Below are 16,951 nucleotides of genomic sequence, written 5' to 3' on the forward strand. Positions count from 1 at the left end.
ATCAAATTATATAAATGGTTGTCTACTAATAGCTTTTACAGTGTCAAGGAATTCCTAGAGCATAAGATTAGATAACTTATTATTGTATTGTTATGCATGTAAAATTTGCACGCTTATGTATTGAGCAAAACATGTATGTTCAATTATATTTTAACTTACCATCTTGTATACCATGTTTTATGCAAATAAATGATATTCTATTCTATTCTATTCTATTCTAAATTAGTCATCCTAATATTTATCAAACCTATGAAAGTCTTGTCATATTTGTACTTTTTCGTAAAAATACTCGATAGCTAATTTTGCATGATGATTTCTGGTCCGACGTCACAAGGAATATGATTCAAAACAACCTACCTACGTAAACATGAAAATAAATACAACGTTCAACCCTTTTGTGTCCCGTCCTACACAAGTTTGTCCGACTGTGGAATTTAACATTTACAAATATCTGATGATTCAAAATTTAAAAACACCCAACACAGGCAAACATGTAGGTAAATTATTCATATCAACCTCTGCTCGTCTTGCTGCCCCCATCATTCTTCGGACGACTTCTGATTATCCTTAACCCAGTTGTGACATCACAAGCTAAACAACAAGCATTTTATAATTTCTATGAGAAATCCGTGCGGGGTTCGGGAATGACGTGAAAATTGCAATGACAGTGATCTAAAAATAAGGTCGACAGCGTCGCGCCGCTGCGTGCGCGCTCTCTTCAGTCGAGGACCAACCGTCGCGAGCTACAGTCGAACGAAACATAAAACAGCAGCCATGGTGTACGAGAGTGACTTCTATACGACCCGCCGCCCCTACAGGCCCAGCACCAGCTACAGCACCGTGTCGGTGAGTGCCGCCGCCGCCCTTCTAACACCTTCTACTGAGCGTGCCTCGCACCTCGCTCCATCTCTCCCGGGAGCCGGACGCCCCTCGCACCAGCTCGACCAAAGCCACTCGTGTCCCTCAACAAACGGCTGTCGACGCCACTCCTGCCTCATCGATGTACATAGTGTTTTGTTCAGTGACTGGAATCCACAACGGTGATAATGTGATACTAAGAGTTCTCGCTGTCTTCCCAAGTGTTGATACTTGTTCCTGTGTTCGTTAGTTGGCTTGTAAACATCATTGCTATTGATAAGATAGATCTATGTCGCAGTTTCCATTTGTATGGACTTAGGGTTGATAGGCGTCGTTCGTGGTAGCGTTCCGCAAGTGGGTCATTTCGAATCGAGAATCGGAGTCGGAAAGCGGAGCTACCGGGCGCGCCAAATATAGCCGCGGCTGGAGTCGCGCCCGCCCGACTAACGGCGACTTCTCCGCTTGCAGCGGCAGCCGCTCGGCGACTGGGACAAGGTGCCGTTCGTGCCGCGGCCGAGTCTCGTGCCGGATCCGGTGACGGCCTTCGGACGGCGCGCGCGTCCCGGCGAACGCCACTCCATCCTGGAGCCGGTGACACGGCAGAACATCCCGCCCAAGCCGGAGTCCAAGCTGGCGCCGCTCGCGCCCTACGTGTCGCCGCGCGACCAGACGCGCGCACGCGTGCTGGCGGCCGTGGGGCAGCGCGAGCGGGCGCTGGAGGCGGCGCCGCTGGGCACACCGCGCGATCACATGGACGTGGTGCTGGCGCAGTCGCACGGCCGCCCGCTGCACGCGGCGCACCGCCAAGTCTTTTACAGCAACTACGCGTCGTACTGACGGCCGTAGAGTCTTTGTCGTGTGTCGCTTTCGCATTTCGCAATAGTAAGCTAGTCGGTCGGGTCGGTGCGAGGGTGGGCGGCTCGGTGTGTTGGCGGTGGCTATAGGGCGGGGTTGTTGCAGACGCCGCGTCACTACGTGGTGGTGGACCGCGACCCCGTGCTGCCGCGCCGCGCCGAGGAGCAGTACTCGTACTCGTACCAGAGCACGAGCGAGCGCACGGCGGGTAGCGGCCTGCCACAGCGCAGCTCGTACAGCAGCACGGTGGAGCGGCGCACGGGCAGCGGGCCCGGCGGCTACTCGTACAGCAGCGAGCGCAGCAGCAACCTGGGCGGCCCCGGGGGCTACTCGTACTCGTCCACGTCGAGCGGCCGCCTGCCCTACGGCACCACCTACCGCCACTACTCGTACCGCGTGTAGCGCCCCGGCTCCCGCCCCGCCACCTCCCGCTCCTAACTCCCCGACACCCCAGCTTCCCCAACATGTAACTACCTAATCAGTATTCGCTGTAACGTTATGTGATCTTTCTACTTTATTTGTTCACAAGTGGAAGTTGATCCTACTAGAGCTTGTTTAATGTTATTTAAATTATTTAATTAAAATGTGATTTAGACTGAATTTTTAATAAAGCTTGCGTTTTCTAATACGTTTCTATTTTTCTTTGTTTCGTGTTCACACAAAACCTGAACAAAACGGGTCGATGATGAGCTCGATCCTTGTTTACTAACAGTTTATCCATATGTTACCTACTATATGTTGGTTTTCTCTGTTTCCTATTTCAATAACTTTTAATTAAATTCCTACTATAAAATGTTTTTGTTAATATTGCAAACACTATGCAGAATATCATCTAGGTATTTCTTACTAGCAAGTTGTATACCTACATCTAAAGTTAAAATGAGATACTGCACTGGTGTTCAATCAAAATAAACAAACTATGAAAATAGCCAGACTTGTTACGCACTGAAACTGAACATGACATCATACTCGTAATATCTTTCCAGAACAACACATTTTTTACAAGAACGATAAACGTAAACACGATGTCATAAAAAGTATGAGAAAATAAATTCTAGAAAAACACAAAGCTTAGGTACACATTATTAAAACGAAACATGAAAACCGACATGAAACCAAAAACAATAGGAACTCTTACAGAGGGAGATTTCTATACTAGCTATTTGACGTTTGTGCATTAATCATTCCTATTTCCATTTTGAGACAAGTCCACTTTCTCTCAAAACGGTTCAATGGTTAATGTACACACGTCAAATGAATATAGCAGCCCTAGAAATCTAAACAGTTGTTAAGACCCTTACACCAAGGTATACGAGATATAAGAACAATATTATAAAGGATGAGTTTAACTGGTGTCTGTTTCCCTGACAGCCACTATCGTCAGTGTACTACCTGTCGTCCTACCTACCCTACTATCACGAGCCGTACATAACGTACATACCCAAGCTCTCACAGGTAAGTCACAAAACTCTGTAGATAGTGCACTGTAAGTAGCTCATACTTGGCTGCCGGGTGTACCCGATACATTGCCATTGACTGCCTTGACACCACCCATGGACATTTGCACCGATTAAGCACAGCTAAGTAAGTAACAATGCTTTTGGCACATGCGTAAGATGTACATACATATTGGTTTAGATTTCACCTTTATTTACAAAGTGATACCTTGTACCTACATATCCAGCAGTTGTAAATACTTACAAATGTAAATAAGCACACAATTCCTCTGTGTTCAAAGAGTTAGTTATCTTTTCAAGATTTCATGACAACGACCATGTAGATATGCACAAGAAATGACACAGTACCCACAATACTTCCAGAAAAATTAAAATAAAATATACCGCACCAACATTGGGCTAAGTATAGAACCTTGCGGAATTCCATACTCTATTTGACAATTTGTAACATTTCTTTGTTTAACTCAATCAAAAGCCTTGTGCTGATTCATGAAAAAATTTAAATGACTTTTCCCAAGTAAGTTATTGTTGACATGACAAGTACTAAGTACTTACCTACCTACATCAAGGCCAGTTCATAGAAAAATCACTCAAAAATTTAAATAAAATCTCTTCAATCTATCAAAACTATTTTGGTTTACCTCGACCTAATAACGTAATGTTCAGCATTAAACAAATCGTAAAATTAAACGCTCTTGCATTGTTTATTTCCAAATATCTTGTGCCAGCATATCCGAGGCAAAGGGCTACTTTCAAACGCGAATAATCATTAGGTAACTAACTAAATAGCTAAATAGGTACGAAAATAGCATTCTTTCACACTTTCGGAGAGGGTAATATGATTTAACTAATTTTAGCGTCACATTATCAAAAGAGACAACAAAATTGTAAATCTGATAGATTTACAATAATGATGTATTCAAATCATGAGACGTTTATTGTAAAAAGCTCAAACACAGATGGGGCACGATGTACCCACTGAGGGATCATATTTGATGACGCACTCTCTATTAGGAAGGTACTCATTTTTATTGAGATTAGCAGAACGACATTTTATGATTAAGTAATATTGGAATAAGAGAATTAAGAAGTAACTGAAAGTTATTGGGCATATTTACCTACCAATATTTATAACACAATTTCATGTTACATTTATATTTCAATGAAAATCAGCTCAAGACCAATTAAAATCTCGTTCCAAGATAAACATAGTTCGGTACTTTCGCCTTGGCAGTAATACCTAGACATTATTCATAACTACAACGAAAACACCTGTGGAGACTTAAGAATAGTTTAACGGCAGCCAAAATATTGTATCAGATGAGCGTCTGATTCAATATTTTATAGGAGTAATGACTGCCATAATCTAAACGTTAGGTGATTTACAGATAATGGTTAGCCAGACAATAATAATGTTCCTAGTTTTAAATCTCAAGTGTGTGAAGCTAAAATTGGCATTTCTAGTGGGTTCAGCGACCTGAGAAATCGCCCTTGGATTTTCGCTACCAATGCTATAATAGTTATGAATAAAGTCTATGACGAATGAAATTTTTAAAATAATGTCTGAGAAAAATCAACATCTACAACGAATTATACCTTATTTTTTAGTTCAGAATATACTTGTACACTCCGGCATTGTGTTTTAAGACTTAGTTGTTAATGAGGCAAGAAATCTTAATAATTTTGGCAAGGAAAATAAAGAAAATGCGCAAAGAATCTACCACTACGACGCGTTAGTGCTCCAGGTTTGAAACGAATGGAACGTGTCGAAATATGTTTTCATTATTTTCATGCCAAAAGCTAATCAACATAACAATAAACACCTGTTGATTTTCAACTAAAATACACGCTTTAGAGTTTTCATAATAACATCTGTAGGCGTTCCTAAATAAAATAATTTCTCCTTGAATTTTGAGTCTGATATTAAAATATAGGGAGGTCGAATAAGATGCAGGGAAAAGTTATTTTAATAGTGTAATAATGTCTTAATCAATGTCACCAGGGTGACCCACTCCTACATATTCATCAGCTTTGTTACAAAATGCAAGACGCTGGTTAGTAAGAAAGTAAATACAAATAGGTATGTAACTTTCTTGTACCAAAGAAACATACGAGGATTTCTATAAGAAGGAAAAGAAGTAGATTTATGTACTTAGTTTACATCACCTCATAGAGAAGAACTGGCTGGATATAAGACCACAAAGTTTTTTTTTTTTTGGAAAATTAACTTAAACCAATAATAATGAAGATTAGATTAGCTGGAAATGTGATGAGTCTGTGTGTGGGGCTGAGGATAAGAGCTTGCAAATTACGATCAAACATATACCTACACAGAATCAGGAGACTTAAGGAATATGATAAGTCTGAGAAACTTTTCAGACGTTTTCTCAGCGTCTATTTAACAGTGTACACACAAGTCGATACACTAATTACGGCTTACAGCGGTCCACGCAACTTCAGAGTGTGGCATTCTGCCAATACTCAAACTTACTGTAATCAAAACGGACGTTTGAAAGAAAAACATTCTTTGGCGTAATAAAATGTATGAGCAAAAACAAGTCGTTTGCAATCATGCAAGATTTATAACAGTCTTAATGACGATGTTTTCTCTACTTTGTTTGGTGTACCTACCTAGTGGTTGTAAGTAGTAGTAGACCAAGGTTAGCCTGCAGTTTTCATTTGCCATATCCCTTTGGAGCCACTAACACCAGTCCGTCTCCTATTAAAATGTACTAAAGTATCTATCTCCATAATCAGAGCCGAGGAGCAAAAATTAAAATCGACCAATCAAACATCTACATAGCGAGTCGATGAAGAAACACACTGAAAACATAGCGTTAGTTACGAATGGGTACACTTTGTTAGAAAGAAGTATAAGAATATAGTTGTGGTGAGATGCCAATTGCCGTAGAAGGCGCGGTACAGTGCCAAAAGTCAAAATACATAAAACAAAAGATATTCTGCTCAATTAGCCACTAGGTCACTCCAGAACATAAAATCCAAATCATTGAACATTAAACCTATTTTACAAGGATAAGAAAGGATTGTCATAAATACAACAAAAGATAAATCAGTAAGACTCATGTCTCAATGCTTACCTTACCTATAATAGATGTTGTTACCGATCTGAAATTTAGACTCACTAAGAAGAAATTTCTCGTGGAAAATCCCATGATAACACTGACTCACGTGCGAATAGAAAGATATCTATTACGACATGGCTATTATTCCACTGTCACTTTCGAGTCTTGGCATTCAGATTCTTGCGCTCTGCCTCATTCGTATATATTTAGGATCAGACTTATAACAGATGATACACTTAGACCTGTAGGAAATGATTTAAAAAAAAACTGAAACACTACCTACAAAAATATGGATAGCTTTCGGCCTTTCATACCCTAGGTCTATTGGTTCGTTCCGTTCCGATAAGACATGACTGAGAAAAACCAAATACATAGGTATCTTTTGAAGTCCAGATAGAGATATTTTCAATGATACATTCAAATGGATGTCAAAATTTTCCTCAAAATAATTTATTTTAAAAAAATACAAACATCTTAATTCTCAATAATGTGTTCACGAAAAACCTTGACAGTCTCAATGTTTATCCAAAATACTGGCCGGATGTACCTACCACTCCCTAGATAATGTGAGAAAACAAAAGCTGGAACCGGATCAAGGGAGACACATTTTTGGCAAACGAACAGAAAGCCAAGAATACCGTTCACGCCCATGATATTATGAGAAACTCTAAGAGCATATCTCTATTTACAATTTTCAACTATCCCTAACATTTCCTCTAGGAGAGTGAAGATCGAACAACAAACGACGCAACGATATTTAAAGATCTGATGATTGGTAAGTCGATGGCAAAGATGGACATGGTAACCTGATCTAGCCGGAGCCGACTACTCTTCCTTAACTGATTGACGTCTTCCTGTTGATAGAAACTTGGCAATTAAACAAGAGAGTACGCAAATTACATTACTGAAGAAAATATTTACGTAAAGTAGTCGAGAAATGTATTTAGGTACATCTCGTAAAATTGCTGCGCAGTTGTTCTTTGTATAAGCAAGGTTATGGGAACTACTGCTGCTGGATCATGTTTCTAATATAAAAATAGATGGTAGGAAAAGTCACTATGGTAATAAAAGTTGCAATCACTCTCACCGTCTCCGTTGCGGCGTGTGCGCAGCGAAATATTCTAATTTTACAACACTCGGCCGATGATTCACACCGCCATTGAGACGTACAGTAAGGTCCACCACCGAAATAGCCCTATGATTTAACGTATTATAAACAAACAGAACTGGGTAGAATTCCATGTTCATGCGCAAAATACCATCTTAGGGTAAAGCGTCAATGTTGCATACAGCACTCATACATATCTCGTTACATTTGCACTGAAATAATGATTCACAAGCTTGATAATATCAGACTTGTTATTTATAAGAACATTCTTCTCACAAGCTTATCAATAAATTATGCATTTTATGCATGTTTAAAAGCATTCCTTGCATGAGACATTCTTTATTGTATCTTTATCATGGATGATTCAAACTGGAAAATAACAGCATTCATGAAACGTTTGAGTATAATTTTAAAATTATAATCGCGTAGTGTAAATTTAGTGCTGTATTTACCTGTAGCTTTTCTATCTAGCTATACCTCATTTAAGAGTTAGCATATGTGCTCTTTGTCTTGGATTAAAATTAGACGACACAAATTTTAATGCATGTTGTTTAGATTGGAATCCACTGGAATCTGCAGCTCGATTCTCCGCATGACCAAGACGCAAAGACCCATTACGCTCGCTCGTAAACCCAGAAATTCATCATTTAATTGTTTCTGCACCACAAAGCGTGCAGATCTCCTCTGACCTTGGTTTTACGAATATTTCAGGCTGAGCTGATATACAGGCCGACTGCTCGCACTGTTACTCGACTCGTCACGTACCCGGAGGCGCCCCACCATGTAGTGCGAGTGCGCGTGCGACCCTCAGTAGTCCTGCGTGAATTGGACCGCATCGCGTACCGCCGCCGCCCCGAATATTCCATCTCAGCTGTCGATGATTTCTTCCGTTCCGAATCTACCAAGGTACGTCTAACCTCTGAGATCCAGTACTCGGATCTGATTTAGAAAGATCTAGAAATCAATATCGTTCTGCTAAATGATCCAATCCCTTGGAAGTGGTAGAGCAGGGTGTCTATTTCACTAGCCATCAAAAAGTGCCAGAACTGACGTCGAACGTAGAATAAAATGGTTTTATCAAGTTATGGAAATTAGGGCTGCAAATACACCCCAGTAATTTGGTCTTATTTTGCTTTCTAAAACTATATTTGTAATTTCCAGGCTTTCGAAGATGAGACCAGCCGCATTCGCGCCGACACAGCTGCACTTCTGACGCGCGCGCGTTCCGTTGTGCCCCGCGCTAAAACCGTAGCGCCCCTCGATACGATTTATTCGTGAGTATGGCCAGCCAAAGGACGATCATGCAATCTCGTTAAGTTGCTGTGGGATTATATTGCGCATTCCAATGGGTTGAATTTATTAGCCAAATATTTCCAAAGATATTTCCATACAGACGAAAATATCTTAATCGACATCCTTGGACTCAAGAACGTCCAGAAAACCTTGCATTACGTATGTACCAGTTTCAAGGCTAGGTCAAGTTTTTCTTAGCGTGATGTGCAGTACCAAAATAGATGGCCCATTGATGCGTCTATCAAAAGACCGCCCTGGCAGTGACATTGACGACACAACTACCTGTCGCATGTCATTTGGCAATCATGTATCTACACACGGTGCAATAATAAAAAACCTTTCTTGCTGCCAAAATCTAATGAACTTCGGAAGGTTCGGAAACAAAAAAATGTGGCCTTTGTAAAGGAAGGATGTCCGACCGCACCGTGGGTGTACATTTCATGGCTTATTTCAGTTGCGTCAGCGCATGTTTTGCGTGTGACGTCTGTATTCATCTTGTACAGCCGTTTTAATTATAGCCCGGTTAAATGTCAGCGTTTGTTGTCTTGCGATCACTAATAAAACAGCGAACGATTTATTTTCATTTAGATCTTGGCATGTTTATCGTGATGCGAAAAGATTACATCCGCTACGTACTCATAAACTGTGGTTATTTATTATTTATTTTAACAACTTCTTCAACAGATATTCGTACGGGGAACCAGTACCGTATCGTTTCAGCAATGAGGCTTACCTCGCTAAGCTCATCGTGCCCCTGCGCAGCGTGGCCGACCACATCCGCAACATCTCTTACTACAATGAACCCGCCAAGAAGTTCACTGGTGAGAATGTTAACAGAGTCCTACATCGCACAGTGAATACAACACTCGATGTTCTCCAACTAAAAGAATTAAATACCCTGATAACGTTATATTTGTCTTAACTGCGTCCGTTGTCCTTCAGTTTGACCACCGACTAACAGTTAAATTCCAGTGTGCCCCTGTGGTAACCGTGAGGTGTTCTCGCCAGGACGCGGTCACCTCGCATGCGTGCACTACTCCGGTAACAAGGCCTTCTCCAGCCGTAGGCCTCTCTACAAGGAGCTTAGCATCAGGGACGACGTGAACCTCCTCTCTTTCTATGCCAAGAACAGGCTCGCGGCCGCCGGTCTGGCCATCGAAGGCGCCACAGGTACACGCCACCGTCGTCGCATCGCTAGCGCTCGCTTACAACCCCCTCGCTTAATTCTTTAAAATGAGTCTTTAAACCGGTCTAAAAGTGAGAGCTGCGCCTCGACTAGCTCGGGGAGTCGAGGCACTAAACGAATATTAAACCGAGGCATAAAGTCCGTGTCTAACCCTGCGTGTGGTGTCTCTTGCAGCGGGCGGCGCGCCGGAACAGCCGACGGCGGCGCAGTGCGCGTAGCTCCCCGCGGCGCGGCGCGGGCGCAGGGGCTGGCCGAGCGCAGCCCCGCGCTCGCGCCGCGTTCGCCCTTCGCGCTCTCTGATCTCGGTATAACACGCTAGAACTAACCAAGATCATCTATTTTTTTATTCATATTACAGATTACATATTTTTGTTACTTATTTTACGAGTTGCGACCAACGATTTTATTTATTTAAGTCATCGTTGTGATAGCGCGGTGTTCTGCGCCGAAAATTTTGTCGGTGACCGAGACGTCTCGTTTTCACTTAACTCGACTGATTTTACTTAACAATAAAGAATTTTTACTGAACATGTAGTTGTTTTAATCATTTGCACGATCATTGTTCCCCAATGTCACGCTTAAAGTCCAAGCTTTGTAACGCTTAGCTTACTGACTAAAATTGTTTTTAACAGTTCGTTTAACACACGTAAGTAAATAAAAAAATAAACCCAACTATAAATTAATATTCTCCCTTTAAATGAAAATTAAACTAAACACAGAATCAACAAACCACATTTAAACCTCAAACAGTTTTTTTACTTGTCATATCTCATTATAATCTTAATGAAATGATTTGAAAAACTATTGGGCCCAATGTAGATGCACTGGACAACTGCATTATCATTCGCATTACAGCATGAAGCAGCACTGAAACAGATACGAAGTCATAGCGAATACCATGCCATTCAGGGTTTGTCATCGAGCTTGGTGCTGGGGTCTCTAACAGCTTCGATTAGACAAGCATCATGATCATGAGCGTTGTACTGCGTCGCTTACTGTCCGTCACCGTTCTTGTTACAATGACCATTGACATTCATCTATCATGCTGTGGAATGGTTAGCAGTTGTCGATGCAGAGAGCTAATTGTTTCACCAATGGTCATTGGTTTATGGGACGCGCGTAACATTGGCCTTGGTGCAGTCAAGCTGCTCCCATGGAGGCCGAGCCGCAAGTTCCAGGTCCCGCAGATGATGGAAGACCCTGCCCTTGAGCTGAAGGCAGCTAAGGCCGAGCGTGAAGCCAGATTCCGTGCCTCTACTGTTGAGCCTGTCATGACTCCCGCTGCCGATCTGGCAGAGATCAAAAGGAAGAGGCAGGAGGAAGCTCGCGCTGCCGAAGAAAAGTACGTATCGTATTTTTTCAACCATACCAATAATTTATGTACTTATGGTAATGATGATATAAAGATGTGTAAGAAATACGTTTAATTTATATTACAGGGCCTTGAAGGAAGAAGCGAAACGCGAAGCTGAGCGTAAGGCAGCAGTAAGTATCATCGTTAAGTCTTAATAATAACTGTTTACGTTTGTAATAACCGAAAAAAGTTGTAACATATTTTGTTACCATTTACAGGCCGAACGCGAAGCGGCAGAAAAGAAGAGGGCAGAAGAAGAAGCCCGTAAAGCCGAAGAAGCTAAACGCAAGGCCGAAGAAGACGCTAGGAAAGCCGAGGAAGAAGCCCGCAAGGCTGAAGAGGCTCGCCTAGCCGAGGAGGCCCGTTTGGCTGAGGAAGCAAAACTCGCGGAGGAAGCTCGTCTAGCTGAGGAAGCAAGACTCGCGGAAGAAGCAAGACTGGCGGAAGAAGCCAAGAAAGCAGAAGAAGCACGTCTAGCAGAAGAGGCGAGACTCGCAGAAGAAGCCCGTTTGGCTGAGGAAGCGAAGTTAGCCGAGGAAGAGGCCAGGCTCGAGGAGGAGAGGCAGGCAGAACAGAGGAGACAAGAGGAACTCGCCAGGCTAGAGGAGTTGGAGAAACAAGCACAAGAAGAACGCGAGGCCGAACTTGCACGACAGGTAAGATCTTTATACAACAAAGAAAGACCCTGATCATTATTCGACGATTAATATCAAACTTTTGTGTTTTGAAAATATGTAAGAGCTAATGTTGGAATGATTATATTTTCAGGCTGCTGAATTAGCCGAGATTGCGAGACAAGAGTCTGAACTTGCGGCCGCCCGCCTGGAGGAGCTCTCACAAAGTGGATCTGCCGCTGATATTCCTGAAGCTGATGCCTCGTAAGCATGAACCTTTTATATTAAAAGACTCAATTGTTTTGCGCAGTTTTCATGTCGCCATAAGATAACAGACAAGTACCAAGACTTTAAGACAAAAATCGATCATAATTTAATTGTAACGAACTTCTTATCAGGGAACCCGCTGCAGATGAGCCACAGCCCATTGTAGAAGAACCAGAATCCCCTGAAGTCGTGCCTGAAACCCCCGCCGAGCCCGAGGCCGAGGCCGAGCAGGCCGGTGACGTCAGCGAAGACGAGAAAGCGGAGCCTGACCTAACCGACGAAGAATAAACACCCATAGCAACTTATAAATATTTTTATATATAAGCATTTTCTGTTATTTAATGTATTTTCATGCTAAACATTATTCATGCGCATTTTTTCATAGAGTAGACATGAATAACGTGATAGCAATGAGGTGGTCATCCTTCTACCACTCTTTCTTTTGCGTAATCAAATTATGCAACAATGAAAGTCAACCTTCCTTCTTGTATATGTATGTTTAGGAAATCTACCACCGTTAACCAAGTGAATTTTAACTAAAACTTAAATGTTAATAGTTTAAGTGTTTTAATGATGTTATATTTTGTTAAATTTTAACAATAAAAGACATATTAACATGTTGGTTTTCATTCTTCATATTTATATGTGTTAATAGAACTGGTCTTCCTATTAATTACCTACTCTACATATACATATTTCAGTAATAATATGATTCATCCCACTAGCCACCTGGTATCACTCCAGACCACTGCAATAGCAGTGCTATGTGCCACCTATTGGAGTCAGTTGGGTTTCTTTATAGGCAATTTTTTTCCAGTTGTATAAAGTAAAGGTCCCATGGGGCGCAGGCAAAACAAGGGAAACAGCGAGCTTTTATATCCCTAGCTAGCTCATGACACAATCCTGTAATTCCTGAAGCCCAAACTATATTTAAAAAAGCTATGTGGTTTGAATGTTCAGAAATACCTCTGTAAAATTTATTCTAATTAGAAGAAGGTTCAACTATAACAGTGTTTCTTAATGCTTCATACAATGCCAAATGAGAAATGACTGTCCATATATTGGTACTACAAAAATCTACACTACATTCTAAATAAAATACACAAGATAAATAAATATAAAAATATATTTTTTATACTACTTACAACAAATATCTTACATCTAGTTATAATACATAATAAGTAAACTATTTTATAATAATGTTATAAGTCCATTTTCACCACTGCTTCTGCTGTTTTGGAAACTTCTTCCTTTGTAACTGGTTTCTCTAACTTTTTCGTTGGAGCTTTCACTGTAGAAGGTGATGGCTTGGCCTGGGTAGCTTTTGGCTTTTTGCTGATCTCCACAAACTCTTTGTCGATGTCTTGGACTTTTTGCTTGATCTGGAATTAAAAGAAAAATATTGTAAGTATTTATATTTGCCCTCCATCCTTGTAGACCTTTATATTTCCAAGGACAAGCAACCTTCAAAACCTGAGGCTTTACATTGCACTCTGGATAAACCTAGTGAATACTTTATGAAATTGCATGGTTAAAATCTCTTTTAAAATCTTAAATGCGACTATTTAGATATTCTACGATTTTTAGATTTACTACCTAGTGATGTTAGCTTGCTGTAAGACGACCCACTGACCGGATAAACAATGGAAAACAGTAGGTATGGTAATGGTCCTGTCTTGTAGCTATAAAGTCTCAGTAGAGCAAGAAATAAAATCTGGGGATGATCATTCTCAAATGCGAATTGCAACGAGAAGAAAGTAGCAAGCTTTAAGACGTAATTACGAGATTTTCGACTTCTGCCACTCTTTTAGCTACAATGTACATGTATAATGGAATATATACTTGACTTCTCAAAGAAATGGATAATATTATTAGTGTCTTATTCTTAAAAACATGTTAAATAGTAAATCAAAAGTTAACCTTACATTTTTCAATCCTAAGTTCACGGCTTTCGCTTTGGTTTTCTTCAAACTCTTGGCACCAGCCACTTTAAACACGTTGGCTTTTGGACCTTTTTTATTATTTTTGCCCATGTTTAGTTATTAACTAGTAATTATAGAAAAATAATCCGAAGGGAAACAACTCCTCACGTGTTTACGAACCGTCAAGTGTCAATAATTTTGACAGATCATGTCAGTGAACTTTAGTGAGCGATCGATAAAAAAATTAAAAGTATCAATTCATTTTATAATGGGAAGATGGAAAGATTATTAAATAATATTCTAAGGCAAAAGTTTTGAAGTAAGACAGATAATTGCTTAAATCTTAATATCAAAATTACGGCAGTGAAAAATACCGGTTAATAAATCATTTGATTTGCTTGAAGTGCAGTAACTTTCTGCGTATATCGGAACGTGGTACATGATTGATAAATAGCAAATGAACTTTGTGCAACACTTTGCTATTTCAGTGATAAAGGGTCTGATTATTTATTGTCACAAAACAAAACAAAGTTTTGTCGTTTTATTTGTGAAGAAGTACATAAACGCCGTCAAAATTACTTACTACTCGAAGTACAACGGGAATATTTCCGCCATGGCTAAGGTAAGAATACATCCACGCCTGTTTACTTCTCCTTATCTTTTATTAATATAATGATATTATTTGATTTGCATACTGGACAATCTTGCTATGTAAACTTGTTGTTTGTATCCGGTTTAACTTGTTGAATACCGAGCAATGCCGCTAAGTACTACAGTCTAATATCAGGAGGCTTCTTACTGCTCAATCGTATTATACAGTGCGCGTATTATTCATTATTATGGGCGATATCGTTGAAACTAAGGTAGGTAAATAGTACCGCTAAATATTTAGTTCAAATACAAACCTGTTGATATAAATACAGTTCTAGAAACAAGTGCCTAAGCTACAGGTTAGCCTGTAGATATCTACACTTACCTATAAGTACGTAGGTACCTGTGTAAATAATTCACACTCAAAATACTTATTTAAAAGTTTGTTTTTCATTAGGTACATAACAATATTTACAAAAAAAAAAAAATCCTTTTTAAAAAAGGAACTCCATTCACAAACCATAAATTAATACACAACAGACCTTTTTCTCCTGTTTTTGTATTTTTTTATTCCAGCCGGTATTATATTCATACTGGCGAAGCTCATGTTCCTGGCGGGTGCGGATTGCACTCAACTTGAAGGAGATACCTTATGATATTAAGGCCGTCAGCCTGATAAAGGGTGGCGGGGAACAACACTGCAATGAGTACCGGGAAGTCAACCCTATGGAGCAGGTCCCGTCTCTGTGTATAGGTAAATATACCATATTTTTTTTAAAGTATAAGACACTTCATTTATATTAGGTGTCTGTTTCATGTGTCAAGTATTGGTATCTTGATATTTATGAGTGTATGTTGATGTGTATGTTCACTTCTTTAAATCTTGTTACCCAATGATTTATCCTATTTTTCTATGCAGGCCTTTACAATCTTGATCTATTGAGGAAACTGTATATTCTTATATATTTTTCAGATGGGCATACCCTTGTGGAATCTCTGAACATAATGCATTACTTGGAAGAGACAAGGCCAAATCAAAGGCCTCTTATGCCCCAAGATTGCTTTAAACGCGCAAAAGTTCGGGAAATCTGTGAGGTATTTTATTTATTCAATTACATATATGCATTTATGTAATTCAGAAAATAATATTTTTCTTTAATTTTTGTTTAAAAAGTTCATAAGGCAATTTGTTGCTTTTTATTCATAGACAAATTTTTTTTCTATTTCAGGTGATATCCTCAGGCATTCAGCCTCTGCAGAACTTGATAGTTCTCATCTACGTTGGGGAGGAGAAGAAGAAGGAGTGGGCTCAGCACTGGATAACCCGAGGGTTCAGGGCCGTGGAGAAGCTTCTGTCTGCCTGTGCTGGGAAATACTGTGTGGGAGACGAGATTACTTTGGCTGACTGCTGTCTTGTGCCTCAAGTGTTCAATGCTAGAAGGTATGTATTAATTAAGTAAATAAAAATAAAGTACAGTACAAATAAAGTTAATAAGAATGCACAGCAAATGTTACTTGTATTAACTGTTTTTTAATACCCTGATTTCAGGTTTCACGTAGACCTACGCCCTTTCCCCATAATTCTCCGCATCGATCGTGAGCTGGAGAATCACCCAGCGTTCCGCGCCGCCCACCCCTCCTCGCAGCCCGACTGCCCGCCAGAGGTCGCCAAATGAGCCCGAAACGACGCCACGTCCACATATTGGCCGCACACATCAAATACCTCGCTTTTACAGCGATACGTTTGAATTTAGAACTGTGGAGGACCAGATGAAAAAAGGTTGCCTATCTCTGGTAAACGGCACAAGCAATGCAGGGTGGTTTTTATTATTATCTACGGTTTCATCTATAAATACAATGCAATATTTAAAGGAAAATAAAAGTAGGATCCTGCTTCTGTGTATAACCAATCTGTGGACATGGTAGTAGTAACGGGTAGTTACTTTCTTGTATGAAGATTTTTGCAATTTTATACAAAAGTCGTCTCTTTTTCCTTTGATTACTCGTCATAGCCTTAAGCTTTTATTCTAATCTAGTCTGATAAATAATTTTAAGCAACTTTTATAAGGTTTTGGGTATTAGATAAATTATACAGGTACATTTTTATGTATTCCGTTTATACTTTCCATTATTTTAAGATTTATGACTTAAGAATTTAAAATTGTCTAGGATTATTATATTAGTTATTTTTTGTAGTTGTTTATTAATTTTTAACTGTTTATGTTTTTATTATAATAAATATTTTTTGTTCAGGAAATGATTGTATATTATTTCATTTTTACCTCAACCTTAATTTCTTCCTTGCAGATTCACAACTTGTATGAATATCGCAAATATTTATCTGAAAACAAAGAAAGTTGTGT

The 16,951-nt window shown here is 40.0% G+C and overlaps 2 protein-coding genes across 5 annotated transcripts; both read left to right on the plus strand.

The window, feature by feature from the left end:
• The first annotated feature begins 656 nt into the window (after positions 1-656).
• Positions 657-12,692, plus strand: LOC110381022 (uncharacterized protein CG45076). 3 transcript variants are annotated; one of them, XM_021341195.3, is made up of 11 exons: positions 663-846; positions 3,085-3,168; positions 8,073-8,267; positions 8,523-8,635; positions 9,339-9,475; positions 9,663-9,824; positions 10,981-11,182; positions 11,280-11,325; positions 11,413-11,850; positions 11,963-12,072; positions 12,207-12,692. In XM_021341195.3, exons 1-11 carry the CDS (start codon positions 775-777, stop codon positions 12,361-12,363), a joined length of 1,716 nt encoding a protein of 571 aa, XP_021196870.1. In that variant the 5' UTR covers positions 663-774; the 3' UTR covers positions 12,364-12,692. The 3 variants fall into 3 exon arrangements, with proteins under 3 accessions (XP_049704704.1, XP_021196870.1, XP_021196871.1); XM_049848747.2 differs by lacking the exon at positions 9,663-9,824 and having other exon boundaries at positions 657-846; XM_021341196.3 differs by lacking the exon at positions 3,085-3,168 and having other exon boundaries at positions 665-846.
• Positions 12,693-14,427: 1,735 nt separating this feature from the next.
• LOC110381023 (probable maleylacetoacetate isomerase 2) lies at positions 14,428-16,845 on the plus strand. Of its 2 annotated transcripts, none has more exons than XM_021341197.3 (5): positions 14,428-14,619; positions 15,165-15,342; positions 15,562-15,683; positions 15,818-16,029; positions 16,138-16,845. In XM_021341197.3, exons 1-5 carry the CDS (start codon positions 14,455-14,457, stop codon positions 16,262-16,264), a joined length of 804 nt encoding a protein of 267 aa, XP_021196872.3. In that variant the 5' UTR covers positions 14,428-14,454; the 3' UTR covers positions 16,265-16,845. The 2 variants fall into 2 exon arrangements, with proteins under 2 accessions (XP_021196872.3, XP_021196873.1); XM_021341198.3 differs by lacking the exon at positions 14,428-14,619 and adding an exon at positions 14,702-14,860.
• Positions 16,846-16,951: the final 106 nt, after the last annotated feature.

This window comes from Helicoverpa armigera, chromosome 20, assembly GCF_030705265.1.
Source record: "Helicoverpa armigera isolate CAAS_96S chromosome 20, ASM3070526v1, whole genome shotgun sequence".
Taxonomy (NCBI): Eukaryota; Metazoa; Arthropoda; class Insecta; order Lepidoptera; family Noctuidae; genus Helicoverpa; species Helicoverpa armigera.